At 38.9% G+C, this 26,824-nt stretch overlaps 1 protein-coding gene across 2 annotated transcripts in view; it reads right to left on the bottom strand.

Annotated features, from left to right (window-relative positions):
• Positions 1-7,982: 7,982 nt before the first annotated feature.
• trim71 (tripartite motif containing 71, E3 ubiquitin protein ligase) overlaps positions 7,983-26,824 on the bottom strand; it is a 45,806-nt gene continuing 26,964 nt past the window's right edge. The window contains exons 3-7 of one of the 2 annotated variants that reach the window (XM_038300394.1): positions 23,281-23,415; positions 17,274-17,516; positions 16,683-17,183; positions 16,226-16,366; positions 7,983-12,456 (exon numbers count right to left, since the gene is read on the bottom strand). In XM_038300394.1, the coding sequence (XP_038156322.1) occupies positions 11,884-12,456; positions 16,226-16,366; positions 16,683-17,183; positions 17,274-17,516; positions 23,281-23,415 (1,593 nt within the window). In that variant the 3' untranslated portion in view covers positions 7,983-11,883. The remainder of the gene's footprint in view (positions 12,457-16,225; positions 16,367-16,682; positions 17,184-17,273; positions 17,517-23,280; positions 23,416-26,824) is intronic. The other variant, XM_038300395.1, reaches the window with a different exon arrangement.

Genomic DNA, 26,824 nt, shown 5'->3' on the forward strand with positions numbered 1-26,824 from the left:
CGTATAAAATGCTGTAAACTATATAGATAAGGTGAAAAGGTCTTTTTAGCTTTAATATCTTTATTTAATTTCTTTCAATATATTTAGCTAGTATAATGCCAGCAGCATGTTTGAGTCAAAAAGTAAATAAAGTAAAATGAAAAACATCAGAAAAATGGAATAATGATATTAATAAGGGAGAATAATAGATTCTGATATTAATCTAGAAATACTGTTCTACATTACATGTTGTATTCTATATCTATATTAGAGTGTCTTTATTGCTAAAGATTCTTATTTGCCTTTTAAGTATATTCAGTGATAAAGATATTTAGTCATAAAAACTAGCATTAAACCTGAGAAACTTTAGCCACATCAGTGCTGGTCACAAGTTTACATACAGCACATATGACGTCCTTCAGCAGAAGACTCCTCCTACCCAGATGCACCACAGAGCGTCACAGGAAATCATTCCTACCTGTGGTCATCAATCTCTATAATGCTTCCATCAACAGATTCAGCTGAATCAGGTGACTATTTTTGCACGCCACGTATCACTTTACTTGGATTTTCACATTATTTGGATTTAGTTTTTACAAATGCATAGATATACATACAGATATATATACAGAAGAGCTATATGTGTATATATTTTTATCTCTTTTTATTCTTATTTTTTATCTTTATTATATTGTATAGTTGGATGTGTGTATATATCATATAAAACTGTAACTGGAGCGTGTAACAAAAGTAATTTCCCTCTGGGATTATTAAAGTATTTCTGATTCTGATTTAATTTAATATATGTAAATTAAAACGTGCCTATGCTTTTTGACATTAAATAGTTACCAAAATAAAAGTGTCACTTTAAATATTAAACAAAATAAGGAATAGAAATGTAGATATATTGGAAATTTGTGAAATAGTAATAACTGTCCATGATAAACAGTTGTAACAGAAACAAGTGCTTAACAAAGGTTCCTAGTTCCTCCCTTGTTCTATAATAACTGGGATTTGGGCGGATAAACATTTCATCTTGGCTGTTTAACTCATTGAAACTGTTTGCTGCATATTTGCAACAGTAGGCATTAATGGAGTTAAGTTGCCTTTTTTTAAAGCTTGGATAATTACTTGAAAAAAAAAAGCAAGATTGGAGTTCAAGTGAATTTAAATTACACATATTAACTAAAAGGTATGCCAAAGCTTCCTCTTAAATAAGTTTAGAGTTCCCTCATTGCAAAGAACTCCTAAACCTTTTTGGCAGTGAAAAAAATTCTGGCTCCATCAAAATGCTTTATTTCCTGACATGGATCTGGATTTTAAGCCTAACTTTTTATTCAGAAACCTGTTTGGATGATGGTTTGGGAGTGTTTCCTGACAGGAAACGTTAAAACCTCACTGAAACTTCCATCATCAGATCTATTGGTTAAATTTATCACTTTATTAATAAATCTATTTAATTATAATTTGAGTTTAAGGACTCTAGATAAACCAGAAAAACATAATTAACTTTAATAAAACTATAAAGTAGTAGTAAACTGCTAATGGAGGTGGAATGGTAGAACTAATGGTGTTAAGGATGTCACCTATATGAGTAGATATTAGTTTAGTCTGAATTCACGGCTCCATGTGGAGTAACCTGCTAAAACACATTTCTGTAGGTTCATGTTTGATGTTTGTGCGTTCTGCTAGAAAACACGCCTCGCTCACTAATGAGCCACCTGTCACTGATGACACTTTGACAGATTTAAAGCTTCTCTAGAAGCTGCGAGTCAGACAGCTACCTGAAGTGTCAGACTGCAGAAATAAAATTACACAATAAAGCCAGTTAATTATAATACCCTTTGCTTTTTGTTTGTTTTAGTTTTAAAATTAAGCATACAAACCTAATTTAAGCTATAAAGTCACACAGTATCTACCTATAAAAATGAAAATCAAACAAATGTTTAGAAGATTTCTATGTGATTAATAGTTTAATTTGTTTTTGAAGCTGTTAGATTTGTGCTACGTCTTCTTTCCAGGGCTATAGCTTCTGTCTTCATTGCCAGTCTCCTGAAAGTAGAGACACACGGAGTAAAAGTGATAGACACGATGATGGTGCTCTCAGATGGGTTTGGTAGAACAAAGTGAATCATTCTGGATCTCTGGGGCTCCTTCGAAGCCGGCTAAGCCTAATTGGATCCTCTGAGATCCATCTACAGTCGCTCACTCACCTACAGGATGAGGACAGGAAGGACATCCCTTCCATCTGTTGGGGGACATTTGCATGCAGGCATTCCTATGCTCCTGCTGTCCTGTCTCTAAGCCTAAGAGGCCAAGGGTGCGACCGACCCGCTGTTGGGTTTGATCGGTGGCAAAGCCCACAGGTCACCCCTGTGTGAGCATCCACTTCTCTAATTGCCTCCACCTCAGCCCATCTCTGCTGGTTCTCTCTGCCTCAGGAATGGAGGAGTGCTTTTACACAGCAGGGCATCCCAATCAGATTTATGCTTCACAGTTCATTTCTCAGCATGCAGGCAACATTGGGTTGCTCATTTTCTGTCTGATTAAAATCACCTCATAGTTTGTTGCAACAAAAATACTAGAAAAAGTACGGTAAGTAATCTCAGACAGGAAGTCACTAAATATAAAGCTCTGCTGACATCAGGCTGTGAAGCTGCAACACTACAACTGACTGGAGGTGAAGGTTTCTTTCTTTCAATTTCCTTCAACTATCAGTGATTTTTTTTTTATTCCATTTTTTTTCCTTTTCAAGTTGCATGTTTAAATCAAAGCACATCTTTTAAGTCAAATTTCACTAATCACTCCCAGGCATGATTATAGAAAAACTGCATGATTTAAGACTTTTCTCATACAGAACCAATCAGGCATCATGATGGAGGTTAAAATATTTTATAATAAATTTAGTAATAGAGAAATAAGCAAGGTTCATCATGCAATAAAAACATTGAGAAGGAGTAAACAGCTTACAAAACTATGGGCAGCATAACGGTTGTAATGAATGTGGCTTTAAAAGGCTGTAAGGTGACTACGGTCAATCAACGACTCATACAGGAGTTCACAAAAAAAAAAAAAAAACAGCATCTAAAGCTCTGCAGAGCTGTCCAGCTCAGGTAAAGTCAGAATTTCGGATTAAAGCATTAGAAGAATAGCTTTCCTTTAATGTTGTTCACTTCCTGAAATCCTGGAATCATGCAGATTAGGTAACAGGCTGATGATATATGCACCAGTTACGTTTAGGACTACTTTAATAATATATATATATATGTTTTTGTTTTTTTTTAAGTAGCTACTTTTAGGTGTAATATTATTGTATTGTACTTGTTACTTTTACCTGAGTAATACACTTGGAAAGTCATGGTACTCCTATTGGAGTAAAATGCCTGGGTAGCCTCTCCGCAGTGAGTTTATTAAGATATTCAGATATCAGCTAATTATACAGTAAACAGAAGTTGAAGTTTTTTAACCTGTAAACATGTTGATTTTTAAACGTAATGTTTCTTTGAAGTTTTGTAATCATGTCTTTTATTTTTATGTATTTTTGTCTTTAAAAAAATCAGAATTAGCACATAAAGTCCGTCTGGTTGCATCATTTCTATACATTAAATTAGTGTTGCAGTGATACCAGTATGGGGCGGCGCCCTGATCCAGCACTTAAATTATATTAACGGTATTGGCGAGTACCAACAAATAGGGTACGGATACCATTTTAAGAGCCAAAATTTTATTCATCTATTGTCACCCATTACAGGGAGGCAATAAAAAGTTCTACTGGATTCACTTTGTATTAGTCTTTTTTACTGCTTCACAAAGGTAGGCAGCAGCTTGACAAAGCCATGATGGCAATTATTTTACATCCAAGTAGTATGCAGTTCTTCATATATACACACACATCAATTCCAAACAGATGGTATCGGTAAGGTATCGGTATCGGCCAATACTGCACAGTCAGGTATCGGGGCCAAAGAATGGCATCTGCGCCACACTACATTAGATAAAAAACGATGATCCAACAATAATTTAGTACTTGAGTAGCCTTTAGAACAAATGCATTTTTTAACTCATACTTGAGTCATTTCTAGGATGACTGTTTTCTTTTTTTAATTGAGTCTATCCGAAGCACATCAGCAAGTTCCCCTTTAAATGACTCTAGAAATCTTAGGGGTAACTAATAAAATAATAATAATAATAACTGAACTTTATTGATCTCACACTAGAGAAATTTACCCCTGCATTTAACCCATCCCCTTAGAGAGCGGTGATGTGCCATGGTAGCAGTGTGGGGTTAAGGGTCTTGCTCAGGGACCCAGAGTGCAGGCTGTGTTGTTGCTAGATCTCAGTGCTGTTTCTTTGTTAACCTTCTGTAGCTAACAATACTTTCAGGGTGACAAAAACAAAACAAAAAGCTTGGTTAAATAGATTTTTCCTTATGTATCGTCGATGTTTTATTTATTTATTAGAACCTAGATTTTTTTTTTATTTTATGTCACTTCCACAAAACAAAAACATTTTTTAACACAAGCCAAGCTGAGTGAGCCACCATAAATGACGGTCCTTCTATAAAAATATAAAAAACATATTTAAGGCTAAAACGTTGAACTATGCTGCTGATGCTTTGTTTTTATTGATATTCTATGCAGATATTCAATGAAGACATCCCATAGACACATCTTATCTTTTTTTGCTTTCATAAGTAAAATACTTTCTTAAATGGTTTCCATAGCAGCACAGTGAAGGAGGCACAGGTTCAGACCATCATAATAAAAGAGCTCCTTTAGAATAAAGAGCAAATAACTAAACCAACATGTGACAGAATAAAAAACACTTGGTGTCCTTGGTCTGTAATTGTATTTAATATAGTATTTCAAATTTTAAGCTCAAGCATCACATTTATCATTCATCTCCATGTTATGTTGCTATTATACATCATTTTTAACAGACAAGATTTGTAATTCTGAATAATAAAATATTCCCCTTTTGACTAGTTGAACTGTTTCAATGGCTGTTCATTTTTATATAATTGTGAATTGCAGTCATAATGTTTATTGTATATCTATTTTCTTTAAGCAAAAGGGTTTAGTTTATTTTATCACCTGTTTTTTTAGTGAGGCAGATTTCTTCCAGGGACAACAGATGAAAATAGCCAATCAGCTAATTCTGGTGCATTTACAGCCATGTTTATTTATGTCCCTGTCCAATAAATCAATAAACTAGAGAAGGTGAAACTCCACCTCTTTCTTTCTAAAGTCTTTATCTGAATGAACGGTTTCAGTCATTGATGAATTTAGAACTGCTGCTCCTTCATGCTACATTCATATAATACTAGCACACAGTGAGAAAACACTATGACTGAATACAATCTTGAAATAGAATTTAAATAAATGTGTAAAGTAAGCTTAATCATTACTATATCTATAAACAAAAACAAAAATCACCTCTTGCGTTTGGAGGGCTCTGACTGACCTGTACAGCCTGCCCCCAGAGCTCAGACAGGCCTTTAAAATGTCCTCAGATCTGCTGAAGCAGCAGGGTGATGCAGCGCTCTGAGGATTGGGCAGAGAACAACCTATGACCCCCTTTCCCGACCCGCGTAGCTCTCATCCCCCACAGACATGCAGCACATCAGGATACGGTATTAAAACCAGAGGTTTTCAATGTGGGGGTCACAGTGAAGTCCAGACCAGGCTAAAAATAACTTTAAATTAACTTTAGTTTTCCCACAAACAAATCAGACATGGTGAGCTCTACAACAATGCTTTAGCTGGCAAATATATATTTAACTGATTACCTTAAAACTGGAAACCAGATGTGAGATTATTATTAACAGGAGAGGGGATCATGATTTATTAATAGCTGTAATTAAAGAGAGTTTTATTGATAAGTATTTTAGCGGTTCAGGACTCCAACAAGGCCGGCTTCCTTCGTTTATGGTCGCCATTGTGCTGGAGAACCTTTATTCTTTATACTATCCATTGGGGTGTGTGTGTGTATATATATATATATATATATATATATATATATATATATATATATATATATATGATATGACAAACAATACTCAGTAACTGAAAAGATTAAGAGTCATTTTAGAGATGGTTCGAAGCTCTGAAATTAATTGTAAAAAAAATAATTTTCTCTATAATTCTTTTTTATTTATTTTTTACCAGATGTATTTTCTCTAGACATTATATTTGTTTTTGTAATGTTTGATGAACATCTTCGGAGTTTGTGAGTTTAACAAGACCTGATAAATGGGAAGCCATTTTATTTAGTATGTTTTCCCTCCTCAGGTGAAAATTAGTCCTAAATCCATCTGCTCCCCTTGCATGGAGATTACAGTACTACATATGAACTAAAAAACTAGTAACTGTCCTCCAAAGGAGACCTTTAGTAATGTCAGATTGCAGCCATCTTTGGCCACATTTTAGCAGCATCTTGTTTAATTTCTACTTGAACACAATCGTGTGATCAGAGCTGCATTGAAGGACTTTATACTGTGGGTATATAGTCCTTCAATGCTGCTCTGATCACACGACTATGTGTTCAACTACTTTTTAAGGGACTTCTGGGGGTGAATTGTTGTTCTACATCTGCAAATGTTTAAGAAATATTTTTGTCTTTTTCATAAGTGCGAGAGACTGTGACGTGTTATCAAAGGTAAAACATGAAAGTGTTAGGATAAAAATATTTGTTCAAGTTCCATTAAACAGACGAGGTCTGATATTTCTGCATCTATATTTGAACCCTTATGGTGCCAATGAACTTTAAAAAAAAAAAAAAAAGGGGGGGCATGCTTGACTAACCTTTATGAAGCCCTTTGACTAGTGTGGAGGTCAGGGCAAAAGCAAACAGTGTTATTACCCAAAATTAGGATGGAATTCCCATCCCCCACCTAGACTGGGGACTGTCTAAACCAGTTTGAGCAAACACAGGGTGTGTTTTTTTCCCTGCCTCAAGCAGGTTTGGTCGGCGTTTTTTGTTTAGTCCACTCAGACACTGGGGCCAAATGATCATCTTAGACAAAACTCGAGTTGCTTCCAAGAAAAAGACAGAAGCCGGATTTTAGGTCAAAGAAATACAACTTTATTTAGGCGTAAACAAAATAGAAAAAAACAAAACAAACAAAAGAACTGCATAGGAAATGTTTAAAGTCCACAGAGTACAGAGAGGGCAGCAGGTGGCCATTATAATATAATCTCCTGTGCATTACTTAGACTAGGACCTGACTCTTGCACTTCCACCCTGCAGTGTGTGTGTGTGTGGGGGGGGGGGGGTAAGAAGGTGGCAGAGCAAAGCTTAGACTGATGGACACACACAGAGCGGTTTGGATCAGCAAGAATCAGCAGCGGCCGTCTAAATTCAGCTGGCCACGCCGGCCCGCCCTGCCTCTTGGACTGAGAGAGGATACATTCAGTGGATTTCTGCTTAGATAATCGCAGATGCGGCGCACAAACACTGAGCTCACCCCACACCCAACCAGGAGCTGGGAGAGTAGAATGAACAGGGGGGGGGTCTGATGTTGAAGCTCGTTTAGAAACAAACACGGCTATTTGTTTCGCAACACCAGACGGCCCTCCCGCCAGCGTCCCCCGTCCTGACACTCTCTCCAGAGGATGGCAGCGGAGCGTGAGCATCAACAAGAACCCGTTTATCCCCTTTTCTTCACAAAATACATTCTAAAAGGGCCAACGAGTCGAGTGGTGTGAAGTATTTGTACTTTTAAGAGAGAAAAATTAAAAGGTAACAAGACAAAAAAAAAGATGATCAAACTAATAGTTTTGAGCAGATTGAGAAATAATTTCTTTCATAATGTTTAAAAAGAAAACCCAGAAAAACAAAAAATTATCAGACTAGTACTGAGAATTCATAAGAGGGAGGGAGATACTACATCATCACTACGAGACACTTAATTTGAATGAGACCTGCAGCACAAGGCTGCTGGGAACAACCTGAGTTTATTTTAATTTTTTTTCCTGTCTAATCTTTCCTAAAACTTCCCATTCTTTTTTTTTTAGATTATACAATCATTTAAATGCAAAAAGGGAGAGCTGTGACCTCGCACGTCTCGTCTGATGAAGCTTCACGATTCTTCTTACCCTGAAGATGTTTGAACAGGCCTGAGAAATCACAGAATTTGTAGGACTTCCTGTTAAAAACCCAAGTAAATGTAATTGCACTCCAGCTTCAGCAGGGGGAGCATTCAACAGACACCTAAAGATGTGTGATTTGTTGATTTGATTAAAAAAAATGCTTCTTCTAATTATCAGGGAGGGAAACTAAAGGACTAATCTCTGAAGCCTCTCAGGGGTGAAACATCGACCGCAGAGCCTCCAACCAACAGGAAATACAATCGCCAAGGTCAAAATTAATTTCAACCAACAAACTTCTAACACACATATACACATCTTTGGGTATACATTTTTTTTTGGGGGGGGAGGGGAAAAACCCAAAACAAACAAAAAAAAAAAACATCCCAACAATCAGCTACCCACCCTATCTCAGCCTTTCAACACCTATCTGGGAGACATCAGTATATAATACAAGAACTTTTAAAGCATGCAACAAAACGAAATACAAATAAAATACATTTTTCCTCTTTAAGAGTGAAGACCTAAGGATCTTAAAGATAGAATTCTGCAATCTTAATAAGAAAAAAAAGTACAAGGAAAAAAAAAAAACCTGAAGCAACATTGAGTCAACATGTCAGAGTAATACTGAAAAGCAGAAAAAGCGAACTTATCGGTTGTTAGCAGGCGTTGCGTTCAAAGCAGCAGGGTTTTGCAGACTCCAGCTGGCTGCAGGATTTAAAGGGAAGTTCTGCTTTAGCGTCAGCATCGCGGGGAGTAACATACAAATTTCAACACGTTGGAGAACACAATGACAAGGCATGGGCTTGAAGGACAAACCTAGCCACGCATCTTTCGCTATTAATCTAGATGCCAGAGAAAGTGCCGATGTTTCCCCCACCTGTTGCTGCGCACTGCTGGCGGCGTCCATTCCTCAGAAACAGGAAATTATGCTTTAGAAAATCACTGAACTCCGACAAGCTAGCAGCGCAGCTGTGGTGATTTTAGATACAATAGCAGCCCATGCCTTGTAGTTATAAACGCTAAAGAGACGAAATCCACAGTATAAAGTTCACATTAACCTCGGTCGGTTTTAAAAAGGAAATTTCCCTTTAAATAACGAGCCAGCTTGATGTCAGACTTTAGGCGTAATCCCAGGCAATGACCATCAGATTACGGACTCATTCCAACTACCATCGAGCATCTTAAAGTCCACATAGGTTTGGTAGGTTTGTGCGGAAATCTGAGGTGAGTATGTGCATTCAATGGCGGACATTTTGAGCTGTTGCATTTAGAGAAAACCAGCTTTCCTCGAACCCCTCATCCCCCCCTCGCGCACAGCAACATATTTCACTTGTGTGTTCCAGATCATCGTGAGGTACAGAGAAACGGGGCCCAGCCCTACTAAGTGCATCCAAACCAGAGGAAGAGGGTTAATCCTGCGTATTATGGTCCAGTGATACTTGTGTCTACGACATCGTGGTCCAAATGCCAATACTGCTTTGGCACAGAACTCTCACAGATCGATTTGGCACAATACTCGCATTGGAACGATTTGTTTTGCTGCTGATTAAAAAGAGGAAAAAAAAGGCAATAATTTAAACCAGGCAGATTACAGTAGATTAAGCAGACACTAAAGCTACAGATTCTGTTTCGACTCAAAACAGTACAACCATCTTTGGTCCTTGTGCCGAGTTGTCTGACAAGGAAAATCCTTCAAGAATTGTCAAACTGAGGTATTCAGTAGATATTGAGGTATTCAAACGGTTTAACGCACCGTCACCATGAGGGAGGAATAAACCTTGAGGTATTCAGAGGTTGAGGTATACAAGAAAGGAAAACACTGAGGTAAAAGTTCTTGGTGGTACACGGACCTAAAATCTCAAACTTGTGTGGCCCATTGTCGTCTAAGACGTTTTTTTGTAGTTTGGTCTTAATTCCAGGCTTGCGGAACCTTAAACTGTTGAGTGCTTTTGATCGACTGGTTGCACCTCAAAGAGGAGATGAAGGTAAGTGGGAGGAAAGGAGGCTAATCTGAGATGATACTCTGAGTATAGTAGTGATAAAAACTATGGCATTGCTGAAGAAGCTTCGGCAATAAATGCAAGGGTTTCTCTTTGGTGAGGGTATTCTCCGTTTTCTAACATGAGCACCTCTGCGAGAAAGAGACTTTCTAGGGAGGAAGTCCTCCACAACCTGGGACCTAGGCACTCCGTTCCAGAGTTTAATGCAGACAGTGCGATGAACTAAACTCCATGAGTTGTAAGAACGTTAGGCTTTTCTAACAAGAATAATTAAAGAAAAGTGTTAAGGGGGATTCTCAGATCCCTTTTAAATGGAAATTCATAGTTGGCCATTGTGCAGAAATTCTAACTTTGGTTGATTCTAGTAGTTGGTCTGTAGACCTCCATCTTTAGAGGAATCTGTCTACCAACGCTCAAGTCTGAAGGCGTTCTTTTTATTTCATTTAATCGAAGGAGAAATAAATAGGGTAGGGCTCTATGAAGATGCCCTCTCGTTGGATAGGACTAAATCTCTGGCCCTAGGAGCCAAGGGGCGGGGGGGTGGCTTTAAACCACAATCTAAATCCAAGAGATTGTTATATTATATTAGGTATATTAGGCCTGTAATCTGATGTCGTTAGTGTCCTCTGGACGGCCCGATCGGCTTTTGTCAAACAGCATGCCTCATTTAAGAAAGTAGCATTCATTTCTATAATTACATTTCTAGGATGACGCCAAGGAACGCGTCCAGATCTCTAAGGATTCAACTCAAAATCTTTGTGGATCTTCTCGTCTCAGAGAAGACGACGCTTCAGTTGCATAATTGTTTTTTTCTTACTATCTGACTAGTGGAAACATTGTCCCAGTTCGATGATATACGTCTAGGGATAATGGTCAAAAGTTATCTCATTTAAGGGATTTTTTTTTTAGAGCTGATTTTCTACATTTTCTACTTCTACTTATTAATAAATCCATTAAATCAGCATTAGTCAGCAAAGATAGGAGAGCCTGAAGAAAAGAACCGATCACTTGGACCAGTTTTATGATGACCTGAGCTCATTTTGATTTCGTCCAGTTTGGCGTTTCTTCTCACAGTCTCGCTCGGCGAACACAGAGCTAAATGGTGGAAGGGGTCAATCTACGGATCTAAGTGGGGAGAAGAAAGAAAACAAAAACATAACAACAAAAAACACCTAACTAATTTGAAAACAGGAAAGGACAAGATCAAACCCTTTTCTTTTCGTCTCTTCCACTAGCCTTCTAATGCGAACCAAGCATGCAGTCTCTTACAGCGGTCTGAGTATTGTCTCAGCAACAACATTCAGGAGGTTCATGTTCACTAAAAATGCACAGAAAGTATTCCATGAATCCTGTGCAAATATCAACCCAAGAATCTACTTATATGTCTCTTAAATAAAGTATAGAGGTAGACGTTTCTTCTTTGTAAAACTTTGCGGACTAAAACCTCTGCTCAGAGACTATGAGTACATTCATAAAGAGCTAGATGAGGTAGGTATGGAGCAGAAGGTATGAGATTCCAACAAATGAAAGAATTCCCTGAGACGGATCTTAAAGAAGGGCAAACAGAGAGGACGGAGAGCAGCTGTCAGTCCATTAGGAAAGGTCCCCATCGTATAAACTACACCTGTTTATTGGTAAGTAGTAGTGAAAATGAAAAAAAGACTTTTTTTAAAGCATGTCCTCAGTCCTCTCTGCGCTTCCCGACTTTCTGTTGATTGATTCTCTCCTCTCTATTTCCTTCATTGTGAAAATTTACTGCAAAAAGAGCAAACAGAGGGAGAGAATGCAAAAAAAAAAAATAGATTTCTTTCTTTTTAGAATTTGAGAATGCGGTTATTTCCAAAGTCTACAACCACAATGACTCCGTCGGGCATCACCGCCACCCCGGATGGGCGGTCCATCTGTCCGTAGCCGCTCCCCTGAGTGCCGAATTTGCATAAGAAGTTTCCGTTGGGCTCGAACACTTGGATTCTGTGGTTGCGGGAGTCGGCCACGATGATGCGGTTCTCTTGGTCCACGGCGACGCCCTGGGGACGCAGGAACTGGCCGTTCCCCGTGCCCTCTGAGCCCAGGAAGCGCGCAGACTGGCAGTCCGGCCGGATGACCAGGAGGCGGTGGTTGTTAAAGTCGGTCACGACGAGGTGGTCTTCGTGGTTGAAGGCTACTCCTCTGGGAGAATCAAAGTGTTTCCACAGGGCCCCCTCGAAGCCGTACTTGTTGAGGAAGGAGCCGTCGGGGGCGAAGAGCTGCACGCGGTGGTTCCTGGTGTCCGACACCAAGATTTTACCCTCGGAGTTGACAGCCACATCCCAGGGATAATTGAACTGCCCGTTCTTGGTGCCTTTTTCTCCAAACTTCAGCAGGAACTGGCCCTCAAACGTAAACACCTGGCAGGCAAAGAAAATCCATAGCAATAAATTCAGACTTTCATTTTCTTCATTGGGATAAATTGGACCAATACAAAGCAGCTCATACGTGGCATTTTGATTCAGTGCCTTTACTCTGATACCCCTAAATAAAACCAAGAAGAACCATTTGCCTTCACCTAAATGGTAAATAGGATTCATCTTTATGAAGTTTAATCTCAGGGGGAGGCAGAGAAAGCAAATCTGGTTGATGAGAAGACATATGAGATAATACAGGACAAAGATGGATGAAAATCTGCAACAGAACGATGACCTGAAAAGTTAGAGCTACAATAGACCAGCTCACCAATGCAGATCTGTGCGCTGAAAAAAACCCAAAACCAAAATTCTTGTAGGGACTGACTAAAGCCAGTGGATGTTGTAATCTTTGACATTATTAAGTGTGATGTCATTACTTCTACCTTTAACCTGTAGGTCATTTTAATGGGTTAAAGTTCTGCTAACCTTTGTGCTTTGATGTGAAACATAGGAAAATAAGAGGCTCTAGTGCTCTTTTAATGTTTAATCTAGGGCTGCAACTAACGATTATTTTAAAAATCGATGAATCGGCCGATTATTTTTTCGATTAATCGATGAATCGGACAAAAAAAAAAATTTTATATTAACCTCTTTATTCCAAAATAAACATTTTAGACAGAACAAACAAGCACACAAGTACAGGTTGCTCATTAACTGTACTGGTGCAATATGAAAAATAAATGTTTGTGTAAAAACTACGCAAACTTACATGAGAAATGTAGCTGTACATCCACAAAATATAGGCTACTTTGGTTCATAAAGCGCAAAAAGAGACATTTTTGTTTTTTAAAGCCCCTAAGGGGTTCAACAATAGGTTGACTAGAAGAGGGCTGCCTTTTAAGACAGGAAAGTATAGCAGTTAAAGTTGCTGCTTGAGAAAATACTGAACCATAGAGATAAAAATAGCCCTGTGATTCAAATTATAAATTGTATTTGGAATAAAAATGAGAGAACTAGGGGTGGTAAAAAAACACATCCTCCAAAGACAGATATTTACATGGGAATGTGGCAGATAATTAATTGACATATTACTGATCTTGCTGGATTTTGTTCTGCTTTACTTCCATAAATTGCAGGATCTTCTTTTCTTTATCTTTGCCAGAAGATTTAAACTTTAAAAGCCTTGCCCTCATAATTTGCAAGTTAATTTATTTATAAAGAAAATATAAACGCTGCTTAAACAAATGTAAATGAAATTAAAAGTAAAATAAGTAGCCAACCTTATCACTGTCTGTAACCTACTAACAAGGTAAGGAAAGCATCAGATGAGCTACCTGAGAAACTAACGTTACGTTTCCCCACTTTAAAACCAAACAAACATGGTTACTCATCCTGCTGATCAGCTCTCTTCACTGCCATCGAAGGCTCCAAAGTGTTTTCTTTTCAGGTGCTGCGTCATAACAGTGGTGCTTCCGTGCCATGTTAATTTCTTTTGAAAAAAGTTGCATGTTATCACTTTTTTCACTTTACAAAGCGCAGGCTATTTTAATTATTGTGATCAATTTGCGCCGTCAATCCCGGCGCATGCGCGCTTCATTTGCAGTCTGGACGCTGAGGGTAAACTCCTCACTAAAATCCTGCGGCTCTGACTGCCGCGCTGAGAGGGATTCCTGTGGGAGAGGGAGAAAGGCGTTGGGATGGGGGAGGCGCCCCACGGCAGGCAAAAGCCGCCAGTGACACCGTAAAAAGTCGCCAGATTTGTCGCTAGTCGCTTTTTTGAAAAATAGTCGCTGGAGGGGTCTGAAAAGTCGCTGAGTTGGCAACACTGCAACTGCGGCGCTGACTCGCTCCGCCATATTTTTTTTTCTTCCCCCGGATGACGGCGGCGGCGGATGACGCATTAATCGCGCGACACAACTAATCGATGATTAAATTCGTTGCCAACGCTTTTAAAAGTCGATTTTTATCGATTTTATCGATTCGTTGTTGCAGCCCTAGTTTAATCCTAACTATAAAAGCAGCTGCTAAAGAGCTGTTGCCAAACAAAATTATGCTTCTTTACGACATTAAGGTTTTTAATTTATTTCTGTTAGACGGCGGTCTTGTGGTTAGAAAACTGAGCTTTAGCCTCTTGTGCCTGCAAAGATCAGCTGTAGGGAACTGTGGCTTATATCAGTCTTTTTTATGCAAATTTATTATAGTATTGCATTAGTAGACCTTGATGAAAGGTTTTCTTTTCACCCCACTAAAAAAAGATATTTATTTACATCACCTGACTGATCAGCTCAGCCGTTTTTTCTGCAGGCCTCCTGAATGCAAACTTTTCTCTTTGGATATTATGGCTGACAATAGCCGACATGATTAAGCAACGACAACCACATAATTCCTTTCATGAACTAGTTATGCAAAACGTGCAATTTGCACTTCCCTCTTTTCTAGTATTTTAAAACTTTGCTCCAACTATGCATGACATCTTGAAGGAAACAAAGGCCCCGTCCACACGAAGACGAACCCTGGCCTAAACGCACAAATTTTTCACCAAACCAGCCTCTCATCCACACGAAGCCGGCGTTTCGGGGGTCTGTAAACGATCATTTTTTTATTCAGCCTTCAGAGTGGGAAGATTTCGAAACGCCATTTACGCGTTTCCATCTTTACGCTCTAACCGCATATTTTATTTACACGCATGCGTCATAGCGTCGCCTCTAAACACGCATGCGCGACACATCACAACAACAATGGCGCCGTTGCTGCTAATGCTACTCACCCTGCTGTCGGGCTTACAACAGAATCTTCTTCTTCTGGAATATCTCCAGGAAGAACAGAGCAATATCGACGACATAGTTCAGCACCTGAATTTGACTTAACCACGAAAATGGACCCGCAGGGCAACCATGTATAAATATTAGTGCGCATGCCCAACATTTCGTCGCTTATTTTTGCTTTGGCACCACAGCGCCATTTACAGGCCTGGCATACATTTTGCAGCGTTTTCATGCATTCGTGTGGACGCTCACATTTATTTTACGTCTCCGTCTTTACGGCAAACGTTTTGGAAAATATCAGCGTTTCGTGTTCGTTTTGACTTAGTGTGGACGGGGCCAAAAAAGGGTTATGTAAAAAATTCAGATGACAAATTCACTCACTGACGGACAATGAGGGTGAAATAAAATGCATTATTCTTAAGCAAGAAGTGTTTTGAGTTGTAGTTTGCTCGTTACATTTTGACCAAACCTTTCAGATAAATTTGAGAGAAATCCTAAATCCAAACTAGGAAAAAACACAAAATTCAAGGTTTTGCAAACTAAAAAAGTTAATTAAATTGTTTAAGTCCTAAACTTAAAAGGTTTATGTTTGCTTACTTATTTTTTCTCTCACAGTTTGAAAAAAGGGCCAAAGTCCAGACCGCTGAGAGCATGTTGCTGCAGATCTGATGTTTACAGATATTTTGAATCTAGACTGACTGTTTATGAGGAACCATGAAAAACGGTCCGTTTCTAAATGTGCAAAGCTGATGGAGATATACTTCCAACGTTTATCAGCTGGAGTGCTATAAAAAAAAGTGAGTCTACAAAGGATGCACTGAATGGAGCTGGAAACATGTGCCTTCCACACTTTTCAGTATAGTTGAAGGCATCTTCCTTCCGCTTCACGTGAATGCATTGTGTTTATCTACGCCATTAAATCCCATTTAGACAGAGAAGCTCGAGACGACAAGTAAAAAGATAAATAAAAGATGGAAATATCTGATGTCATAAGATGGGCCTCCTACCTGCACACGGTGATTGTCTTTGTCGGCCACGATGATCCGTCTCTGACTGTCACAGGCAACCCCGGCCGGGCGATCGAACTGACCCGGCCTGGAGCCCAAAGAGCCGAACTTATGGTGGAAGGCACCGCACGGCTTGAATATCTATGGAGAAAAACTCTGTTTCACTGTTTGGTTTTCAACAATCGGACATTAGTGTGTTTAAACAGCTCTAGTTAACCTTTATAGTGCTAATATTCATCAGAGGTGCTAAGCTAGCTGCCTGCTGCAGATTCCATCTAAAAACCAGACAATGTTGATCTTAACATGATGTATGGCAGTTTTAACTTTACTAGGTTTAAAGATGTCAAGGTAACCCTAATATCAATAGTGGAGATAAAGCAGCAGAGTAAATGTGCTTCACGTATTGTTGCTCTTATTGTTGTTTAGTGTCTGATGAGAGAAATCCGGCTGCCCTCACCTGTATGCGGTTGTTGCTGCGGTCCGCCACCACCACGTATCCTTCCTTATCCACGCTGACGCCCCAGGGACGGCACAGCTGGCCGTCGCCCTCCCCCTCGCATCCGAAGGACGACACCTGGGATCCCAGGGACCCGTAGCTCCGTCCTGACTTCACCGTCACCTTGAAGGGGCTGCCCTGGATGTGCTGGTTGCACACCAACACCGACACCAGGTGCTCTCCCTCTATTTTGGGAAGGTAACTGACCGTGTAGGAGCCGTTCTGGTGGTCCGTCACTTCCATCGCCGACAGAGAGCCGTCCGCAGTCGACATCACCATTGCTGAGACAGGATCCCCGCCGGACAAGCGCGGCTCTCCGTCGTGATCGTACCCGATAACAGTAAAGGACGCTGGCTTCCCTCGCAGTACGTTTTTCAAACCTTCGCCGTGGGCTTTGGTTACAGGGGCAAAGGCGCCGCTGCTGATCAGCCCCATGGACTGGATGGCGATGTACAGAGCCTGCTTGAACAAATTTATAAATGAAGATCCAGGACATGGGGCTGTGTGTACAACAACTACAACTAGATTTTGCGATCCAGAGTCGGGACAAACCTGGTCTGGAGGAGTGAACATGAAGCGGTCATCCTCTTGCGGCTGCAGCAGACTCCTGAGAGTCTTGAGTTCATGGATCTGGGTGAGCATCCGCTCCCTGGCCAACAGCACGTCCAGGTGGTGGCCCTCATCCAGTATCTGGCTCACAGCGGCGATGGTACTGTCCAGTTTGGTCAGACTTTGGTGGAGCTTCTCCACCTGCAGGTACAGAGACTTGGCCTTCACCTGACGGATCTTCTCCACCTAGGGAGAGGGACAACATCAGAGAATGGAATATAATTACGGTTTCCTTTTTTTTATTATTCTTTGTCTTGATGTTATGATCAGTAAAATAAAAAGGGTATTTTGGAGCAATAAAAGTTGGAATGTCAAACTATTGTAGCTCACAATCAAAGTAGGTTTTACGAGTCTTTGCAAGTAAAATCTGAGACTTTTATGGACAATTATAACAAATTTATGAACCATAACAATTACCTTAAAACTCACATTTAGTTTTTTTTTTAAAGGTTTGATGTGTTTTGTCCTCCCTAAACTAATGGAATAAAATGTTTTGCAATACTGCAAAAGCTGCTGGTTGGGAAAATAAAACATCTTAAATCTTTGGCCTGCAAACCAGGTGGCTCCAATTTTAACTTATTATGGCAACAATTAGAAACTTCATTCACAGTTTAATATAAAAGGAAATTAAGGATATTTTAATTATGTTATATTAGAATAAGATTAAAAATGTAAACAAACCTGCAAACTTTTTCTAAATCTAAAAAAGAAACAAACTACTTTGTCTACGTTGGGAGTTTGCCAAAGTGTGGTGAGCATACAAAATGCAGAGTAGAACAACCAAACTGACAGCAGCAGCTTTGCCCTCTGGGGGGGCAGCATCAAGCAGATCATGCAACAATAAGAGAAGGGAAAAAATATCTTTTTGTAAAAAAACAAAAACAAAAGCAACTGTGTATCAATATCAAGTATTTTAAGCTTTTCTATCTATATCTAAATCTCATAGGTTTAATATTGCTAGGATATAAATGTGTGAAATGTTTGATTTAATAATTATCTGGTGAATGTGTTAAATTGGCCTCTGCATCGTTCAGTTTTTACCAGTTACATGTAAATACCGCCAACAAAAAACAGCCAATAAGACTAAAAACCATCTGGTTTTATGATGGAAACAGATCATTTTTAATATATAAACCTACTTTTTTTGCAGACTGATATTAAGATGGGTGTAAAAGGTTTATTTTTTTCTAAGTAAAGAGGTAAATTTTTAAGGTAAATGAGCCTGACATGAAGTGTTATTCATCTCATTGCTAAAGGAAGCAAAAAGCTTAATTTCTGTGTTTTTAGGGAGCCGGATCGGTTTTCAGTTAAGTCAGGGAATAAAGGCTTAAAGAGGGTGGAGGGCGGTAGAACCTGAGCCGCACGGACCAGCCTCTCTTCACATCAACTCGTGAAAAAAAAAAAAAGTCCCACACAATAGCCTGACTAGGTCTTTGTTTCTTTCAGTCCCCTCCCTCTCCAAAGAGGCCAAAAGATCTGAAACGTCAATTTGCATCTGTGAGACTAGAGTTACATTTTATAGATAGTGAGGACAAAGCCTGGAGTTGGGCTTTGTGATGGATACTCCGCTAGCTGTAGCTCCTCAGCTGAAGAGCAGACTGAGCTGGTGTGCGTTTCACAGGAACAAAACACGGAGAGAGAACCAGACGCAGCACTTGATATTCTGCCATGTTTTATAGCACCACTTCAAATTTACAACTTCCGTAGTCTGCAAAATCATGCTTGATACCGTTTTCTGTACCTATTTGAAACAAAGACTGGGGGAAAACTATAACCTTATTTAACCTTTAAAATAGGTCAGCCCTTCCACCAGTCTTGCTTAGTTTGGTTGAGAGGCTACTTCCTGTCCTCTGCCTACATCCCTTAGAAAATAAAGTGGTTCTGGATCAGAGAAATTACAGAAAATTTTAATCAGACAAATGTTCTATTGATATTGATCAGATGTTTATATAAAAGCCACCTGCTTTTTCCCCACCGCCATCAGACAGCTGAACTGTTGAGAAAACACTAAATCATGTCAGACTCTGCATCACACTGATAACAAACCAAAATACTGCATATTTGCACCATATATATTTTTGCTCTGAACTTCTATATCAATGCATTTTTTTTGCACCATGTCTCTTGTTTACATTTGATCACTGCTGCACTTTATAAAATGGAAATGTTCTGAAAGCTGTACAAAACATAATTTAGTTTTGTATACACTCTGTTTATATTTGTGCTGATGAATATTCTCAGTCATCCAGGTCATAGTCATTCCATAAAAGTTAAAAAAACAATCCACTGGACTTGGTTTCCAAGGTTTGAAGATGTTTCGCTTCCCCTCCAGGAAGCTTTCTCAATTCAAAATCTCTGTTTATACAACATGACAATAAAAGTTGCCTAAGTCTAAGGGTATCTTGGTTAACCCTAAAACACAGAAGACTTGATTTCCCCAGATTAAAGAATACCTGACATGCCTAGTTTAGTTTAAACAACTTTAATGAAAAGAATCCGGAAAGTTGCACTAAATTATCTATTAAAACGTTCACCCTTACCCTGAAAAATGACTCTTTACACGGCCTGTTTAAGTCAAAACTGTTGCATCTTTGTAATAACAGGCCGTTATGTGGTTATGAGGCTGAGCTGGGAAACGATTGTGTTTCCTGTTAGATCCAGCAGGAGCAGTAGTGGTCAGAGTTAAAATAACAACTGTGTGAAATGCAGAGGAAAAACTGCTGTCAGGGGTACATTAGACTTTAAGGGTTTCCGTCGTACCACAGCAGGACAGCGGCAGGTTTGGCCTTAACATATAAATAGCAGGTTGGTAATATGGAGAGGCTACGAGTGCTACGATAACACAAGCTAACACGTCTTCGATCAGCCATGTTGTGCTTGTAGGAAAAAAGATGTGAAGGTGTGACCCATGCAGAATGCATGCAGGTGGTCACTAACAGACAAAGGGACACATTCCACTCCAGACTAAAGGACAACTAAACAATCCACAAAACTTTACATTGGAAATGTGTCGACACTCATCTGTAATAACATAATAATTAATAATAATTTAACTTTATTGATCATACATTGGAGGAATTTACCTCTGCATTGTAACCCATCCCCTTGGGGAGCAGTGGATTTTGTGAACATGTTAAGTTTGTCAAGTTATTTTTTTCAAAACAGGCCAAACCCAGACAGCTGGTCACCTCAATTGCTAGAAATCTACAAATAGGGTAAAAAGTTATATAAAAAAACAAAACCTATACAAATGACTGCACATTTAAAATGTAATAGGCTCTATTCACAACTTTACTACTTCCTGAACTTGAGGTAGATCTTTTGTTTCCTGTCTTTTCTACTGAATAAACTGATTAATCCAGGTGTGCCTGACCACAATAACACAGACAGACACACCTGGATTCTTCCTATGTCTCAATGTTAAGGGGTGCAGTAATGCTGCAACAGATTTTATAAGGGTAGAAAAGGAAAAAGAGTAGCTTAAAACAAGCAAGGAGAGAGAAAACACCAAAAGTTCAATAGTTAGGATAATTATTATTAAAGGTGTGTGAGTTTATCACACCCTGGCTGCCTGTTGCGCATCAGAACTGAAGTTTTAATCTAATTAGGACATTTCCTCTGTCTGGATATACAGTTATAATCTTCATTTTGTACGTGGCAAAGATTTGGAAATGGAATAAGAGTGTTGTCCAATTTTATAAGGCTGGAGCCATGGATGTCTAATCATCTGCTAACGTGTGCGATGTAAAATAAGATGATGTGGCAGACTGGAGATATAAAGGTATAAAATGCCTTTTTAACTGAAATGTTATTTAAAGAGTTTGTCCCGAGTGATCTCTTTTCAGGAAAAATAACCAGAGAGAAAGAGCATCAGGGTGCATATTCAGAGCCTATCTTTAACAAATGGTGTTTCCGCCTATCTTTAACACACACAATCCACAATAAATGCTACAGCCTCTGAAGCAAAGCTAAAATTCGGTGTGTGGGGGCGAGTGTTTTCAGACAATAGACAATCCTAAATTGACCCACATTCACGAACTATGCCAGTTTGTAGTTGGTTGTGCAGATCTGGGTTCCTGCAATGAGCCGTAGCAGTGATGGCCTCAAACTGCCCCACTTAGGTTTAAAACGTCTGGTTCACTGCTGCGTCGTCTAGCAGGACCGACTGCTGGTCAAAATGTTTGTTGTGAGGACAGAAACCCCCATTCGACAAAGAAGTTTGTTGGAGACGACAAAAGCTCTGTGTTGGAAAAAACCATCAGACCGAGGAGTTGCTGGAACAAACCCAAACAGAACAAAAAGACCAAGATGTTTGTAGGACCTACTTAAGTTCCATGTGGACCAGGCCTTCATCAGCAGCAGCAGCTCTCACACAGAACACTGTTGGTTTTAAGGACTGGTAGCTGTTAGCATGGTCAGTTTAGTTCTGGGAAACAGATCTGGGATTTGTTTTTTTAACTGGTGCTTTTTCTCTTTTAGATTAAAATATTTTAATTGAAAGCAAGAGCTTATTTCTAGATCACCCCCCTCCTCATAAAAACACAACAAATAACTGAATTTAACTGAATTGTGTTTGCCCTTCAGGCAAATCAAATGTAAACAGTAGCACCATTCAACCCACTAAGAACATCTCTGATGTTCAGTAGATCTGCTGACGTCCTGCTTGCTGCTCAGCTGAAAGAGTCATGCGTTGTTCTTTAACAACCATTGAAATATTAAATTAAACTACCTACTGCTTTCTACTAAAAGAAAGGAGAGAAAAAACAAACAGCGATTTGTATGCGTTTGCATGTATACAATAAAAAAAAAACCCTGAAAAAATCTGAACTGGACTCATCCCCTGCAATTTGATTTGATCCAAACTGGATGTTTATAACTTTAAGGGGCCAGAAAGCCATTCCAAGGAGCAAAACAGAGAACATATGGCTTATTCCTGAGATGAGGCAAAAGGCTGTGAACTGTTTCAATAGGATCCCTCCTGCAGTGTGGAAGAAGCCCTCAACAGAACAGACCTCCCCCTCTCCGTCTCCATCATGATCACATTTGATTAGCTCCAGCCCCTCCTGAAACGACCCATATGGTCATCCTTAACAATGAAATTTCACACAAAGCTGATTCACTTAACCACCCCCACACAGGAAGATATTTATACATTTAACGAGATCGTTTCCTGTCTTGGCCACCAATGCACATGCTCCTCCCCCCATTAGGAAAGATATTCAGGAGAGAAAACTACAAATCCTACAGATTTCAGGTTGGATGTCCTGATGAATGAGGACAGAGAGGAGTTGCAGCAACCCTCACTCAGGAGGTGATATAAAGGAGATGATCGGATAAAGACACCTTTAGCATCAGGTGATTTATACAACTTCATATTTAAAGGGAGGATCATCACAGCTTTTAATGATTCAGGAAATTTTATATGAGACAGCTTCACACTTTAAGACTTAACGTTTCTGCGCCCTTTTAAAAGATGACAGAAAAAGGTTTACTCTAGAAGGGAAACTAATATTTATACAGTTATTATTAAACCAAAAAAAACACAGTCTGTAGGAAGGCAGACAAATGGATTAGCGTAAAGCTGCACGTAGGGACGAACACTCGGATGGCCCAACAGTTGGACATTAAAACACAAGGAGACCAGATATATTGTGAGAAAGAGATTATTTTTCTACAGTCAGAATGAAAATTATCATCTTACTTGCAGTCCTAGAAAAACAATAATAAAAAAATCAGTGGTTTCCTAAGGAGTATCTTATAGGTGGTATACTTATTGGTAGTTTTTACCGTCCTGAAGCTGAAGGTTTCTCTTTTCCATATCAAGCATGACTGCTTTGTCCATAAAAAGTAAAATAATACAAGTTAAAGCAGGATTAAACTGGTTTAGGCTTTACTCTCTGATCTAAATGCACGGGTAATGTCTTTTTTTTTTTTTTTGACATCGGCTCACCTTCCACAGAAGCTCACACTCTCTCTCTTCCAGCGCTTTCTTGTGCCTCAGGACGAGAGCCTTCACTTCAGTCTGCACCACCTTGGCCTTGATCTCCACCTGCTCTGCCATGGCTTGCACTTTTTCCATACTTAGCTGAGAAAAAACAAAAAAAAGATAAATAAAAACGGTTAAACAATCCATTGATGTAATAAGAGGGAGTAATATAAGGTAGAAACATAAAACATAGGGAAAACAAAGGAAAATCAATAATAGGAAATGGAAATTGAGACACTGGACAGAACAGGAAATGCTTATCGGTTTATCTATTATATTTCACAGAATGGATGGACGACCTTCCAAAAAGCAGGAAGCGGAAGATCAGGAAACATTAATAGAAACAAAAAAAACATCTTCCTGTCAAACCAATGCATGAACACCTGCTCATTGTTCTCATTTCAGCCCAGAGAAAAAGGAAACATGGGGCAGGAATAGGAATTCCCATCACTGACACAAAAACCATGAACATTTTTCTGTATTTGGAGACTTTCCAGAAGAAAACATGGTTGGAAACCCAAATATTAGAGGCAGTGTTGTTCCTTCTATACTATTATAAAACCACCGACGTGAACACTGAACAGACATTAAAACCAAGTCTAGAGATATTAAAATATCAGCTTCTAAAGTAACAGACACAGGTGGGGATTTAAAATTTCAAATAGGCTTTAAATAAAGAAAGTCATACCTCTAGTTAGCCGTTAGCTTTATCTCTGGGACCAACTAATCTGGATTTACAGTAATTGAGGACAACAGGTGGGTTTAAGGTATAAAAAAAAAACAAAAAAAAAAAAAAACACAGAAACCATCTAAAAATAAACGGTTAATTTTCCTAAAATCTGACTTTTTTGGTTGCTTCTCATTTTTGAGATTCTTTTTTAAGGATTTGGACTGAAAAGTTTAGAAAAAACTACTTAAGAAAATGCATCATCCCGAAAAGCAACTATGTCGCCTGCAACAGCAGACCTTTACCTGCGCATTAAGGAATATTTTTGCAAGACTTTTAATGCTTGATGATAATGTGATAGCAGACAGCAAAGTATGCGCTGTAAATAAGTCTTTTTATACTTCGTCTAAAAAACAGATTGGGCGTCCAAATTTAAAATGAACTTTGGAAGAAATTTGTAGTTGAACTGTAAAGGTAAACCAACATTTTATATAAAAGATTTTCAGTAGGTTGATTCAAAGACATCATTTTATAGGGGTGTCCTGATCCAATATTGATAACAGGAACTAGAAACGATTAAGTTTCTGTAGCTTATTGGTTAACAATAAATCAGAGCTGTTGTTTGCAATTGTCCTCTGTTTGAGTATTATTATTATAATTATTATTATTATATCTGTATTGGTCAATATTGGTCTATATCTGTGATTGGATGCCCTCTGGATTGCAGGAGTTGAGAAACAAAGGATCCTAACTAAATGAACACCTCTGTTGGATAATGTTTCCCACTCCATGCATGAAGCTGTTGCAGAACTGGAGAGCTCCTTCAGTAACAGACTGCTGCACCCTAAATGCACCAGGGAGCGTTATCACAGATCCTTCCTCCCAGCAGCTGGAAGACTTTATAACCACCACTGTTCCCAACAACCTCATAAGTTGTTACATTCATGCTGATTTTCACAGTTTGTATCTTAATGAGAACCTTAAACCTGATTTATGCTCAGAAACCAAGTTGTCTTTGCGTGTGTCTCAATTAACGCAGATATGCCCCTCCCTTCCGAAATTGTAGGTGACCGCAGACAGCATCGCAGGGAGGAGAGAAAGGAGGCCTCTGATTGGTCAATTCTACATCCGCTCTGCACTATGCGTATTTCCTGTTTGCTACCTTACCGGCTTGCTTTTTTTGTATGACAGTCATTGTGGAAAACGACTCATGAAGATGGACCCGCTAGAAGATCGAATCTGTGAAGTCTTCTATCTCTAGATTGATCAGCTGCATCTCAGTCAAAGTGCGGACTAGTTGAGTCGCCATTGTTGTTGAATGACCTCCATAACCAGAAGAACCAACAAACCACACCCACAATCCTAGCTAGTTTGTAATTTTCCCTCTTGTGTTGTGGCGCAGACCATGCTTCAAAATTGGGCTTAAATCAAAAATATCTCCTGTGGGATTATAACCAGCCCTTAAGTTAGTTAAATAACATGCTGCTGTCATTTTGCACATCCCTGATGTTGCTGCTTTTTTCAAATATAATTTACCTTAAAAATGTCCATAGCTGTATATTGGTTATTTATTCTTCATATTTGAATGTGTTTAGAGTTAAATGAATGCAAGATGCTTGGTTTAATTTTCAGGCAAATATCAAATGTTTAAACTCTGAAGATGGCATCACTTTTATTGCTGCCTGATGTAATAAAAAGGGGCTCAAGTATTTACAACGCACAATTTGGCCTAAATGAGGAGTATTCTCTTTGTCTCCTTCTGCCCACTGAGTTTTATCAGGCTTTCTCCTCGGGCATCTTCTGGGAGGTCAGGGGGGTGAACTGGACCTCACAGGCTCCGAGGGGAGGTGGGATAAGGCTTCCTTTGTCGTATCTGCCACTAAGATCAAAGGTCACCTAAACCTCTACGGGTCGTGATCCTCAATCCCCGTCTTAAGACGCACAGGGTCCTCCCCGTCACACCTCGGCAGGAACAAAGACCGGCAGCGGGCTCTTTTCTTTCTCTGGACCTGTCGTGAGGTGGCCGGCTAAAGGAACAGCTAAATCAGGCCCCCGGAGAGGCAAAGGCAGGAAGGGAGGGAATTAAGGGGAACTAATATCGTTTAAGACGGAGTCATGAGGAAATTTCAACCTTTCTAGACCTTAATGCTTTTTTTTTTTTATTTACGTCTTTCTACTAATTATCTTTCTAGAGTCATTTTTTCCACATTTTATAACATTAAATTCACCCTGTGTGCTTCTTAGGATTTAATAAGAAGTATAGAGTAGAGCATAAAAGTGGAATGATTTAGAAGGAAGATAATAAATGTTTTAGAAGATTTTACAAATAAATATGTAAATGTAATAAATCTTTGAAGTCGGTTTAAACTGGAAAGATTTCTGCTGCATATCAGGCAGGCTTTCCATCTTTTACCATTTCTTTTTTTTTTAGGTCTAATTTTTTCACTCTGGCATTTAACACTCAAAAGTTTGTTTTGGTTGATTTTTCTGTGCTTTCCCTTTCGTTTTCTATTATTTAAATTTTTTGTATATATTGTTTTAAGTCATTTTTAGTCTGTTTAATGGTATTTATATCTTATATATATAAACTTTTTTTTCAAGTGTCTTATATATATATATATATATATATATATATATATATATATATATATATATATATATATATATATATATATATATATATATATATATATATATACACAGTTGAATTGGAAATATCTAAAAAGTGAGGCATGCATCAGTATCAATGCTCCTCTAATATGAGGATGCTTATTAAAATCCTGGTTCTTCTCTCTCTTTCTGTGTTTTACACCCCAGCCTCTGTTTCGACGAGTCCTTTTC

Source organism: Cyprinodon tularosa, unplaced genomic scaffold (assembly GCF_016077235.1).
Source record: "Cyprinodon tularosa strain WSP-4 unplaced genomic scaffold, ASM1607723v1 ctg449, whole genome shotgun sequence".
Taxonomy (NCBI): Eukaryota; Metazoa; Chordata; class Actinopteri; order Cyprinodontiformes; family Cyprinodontidae; genus Cyprinodon; species Cyprinodon tularosa.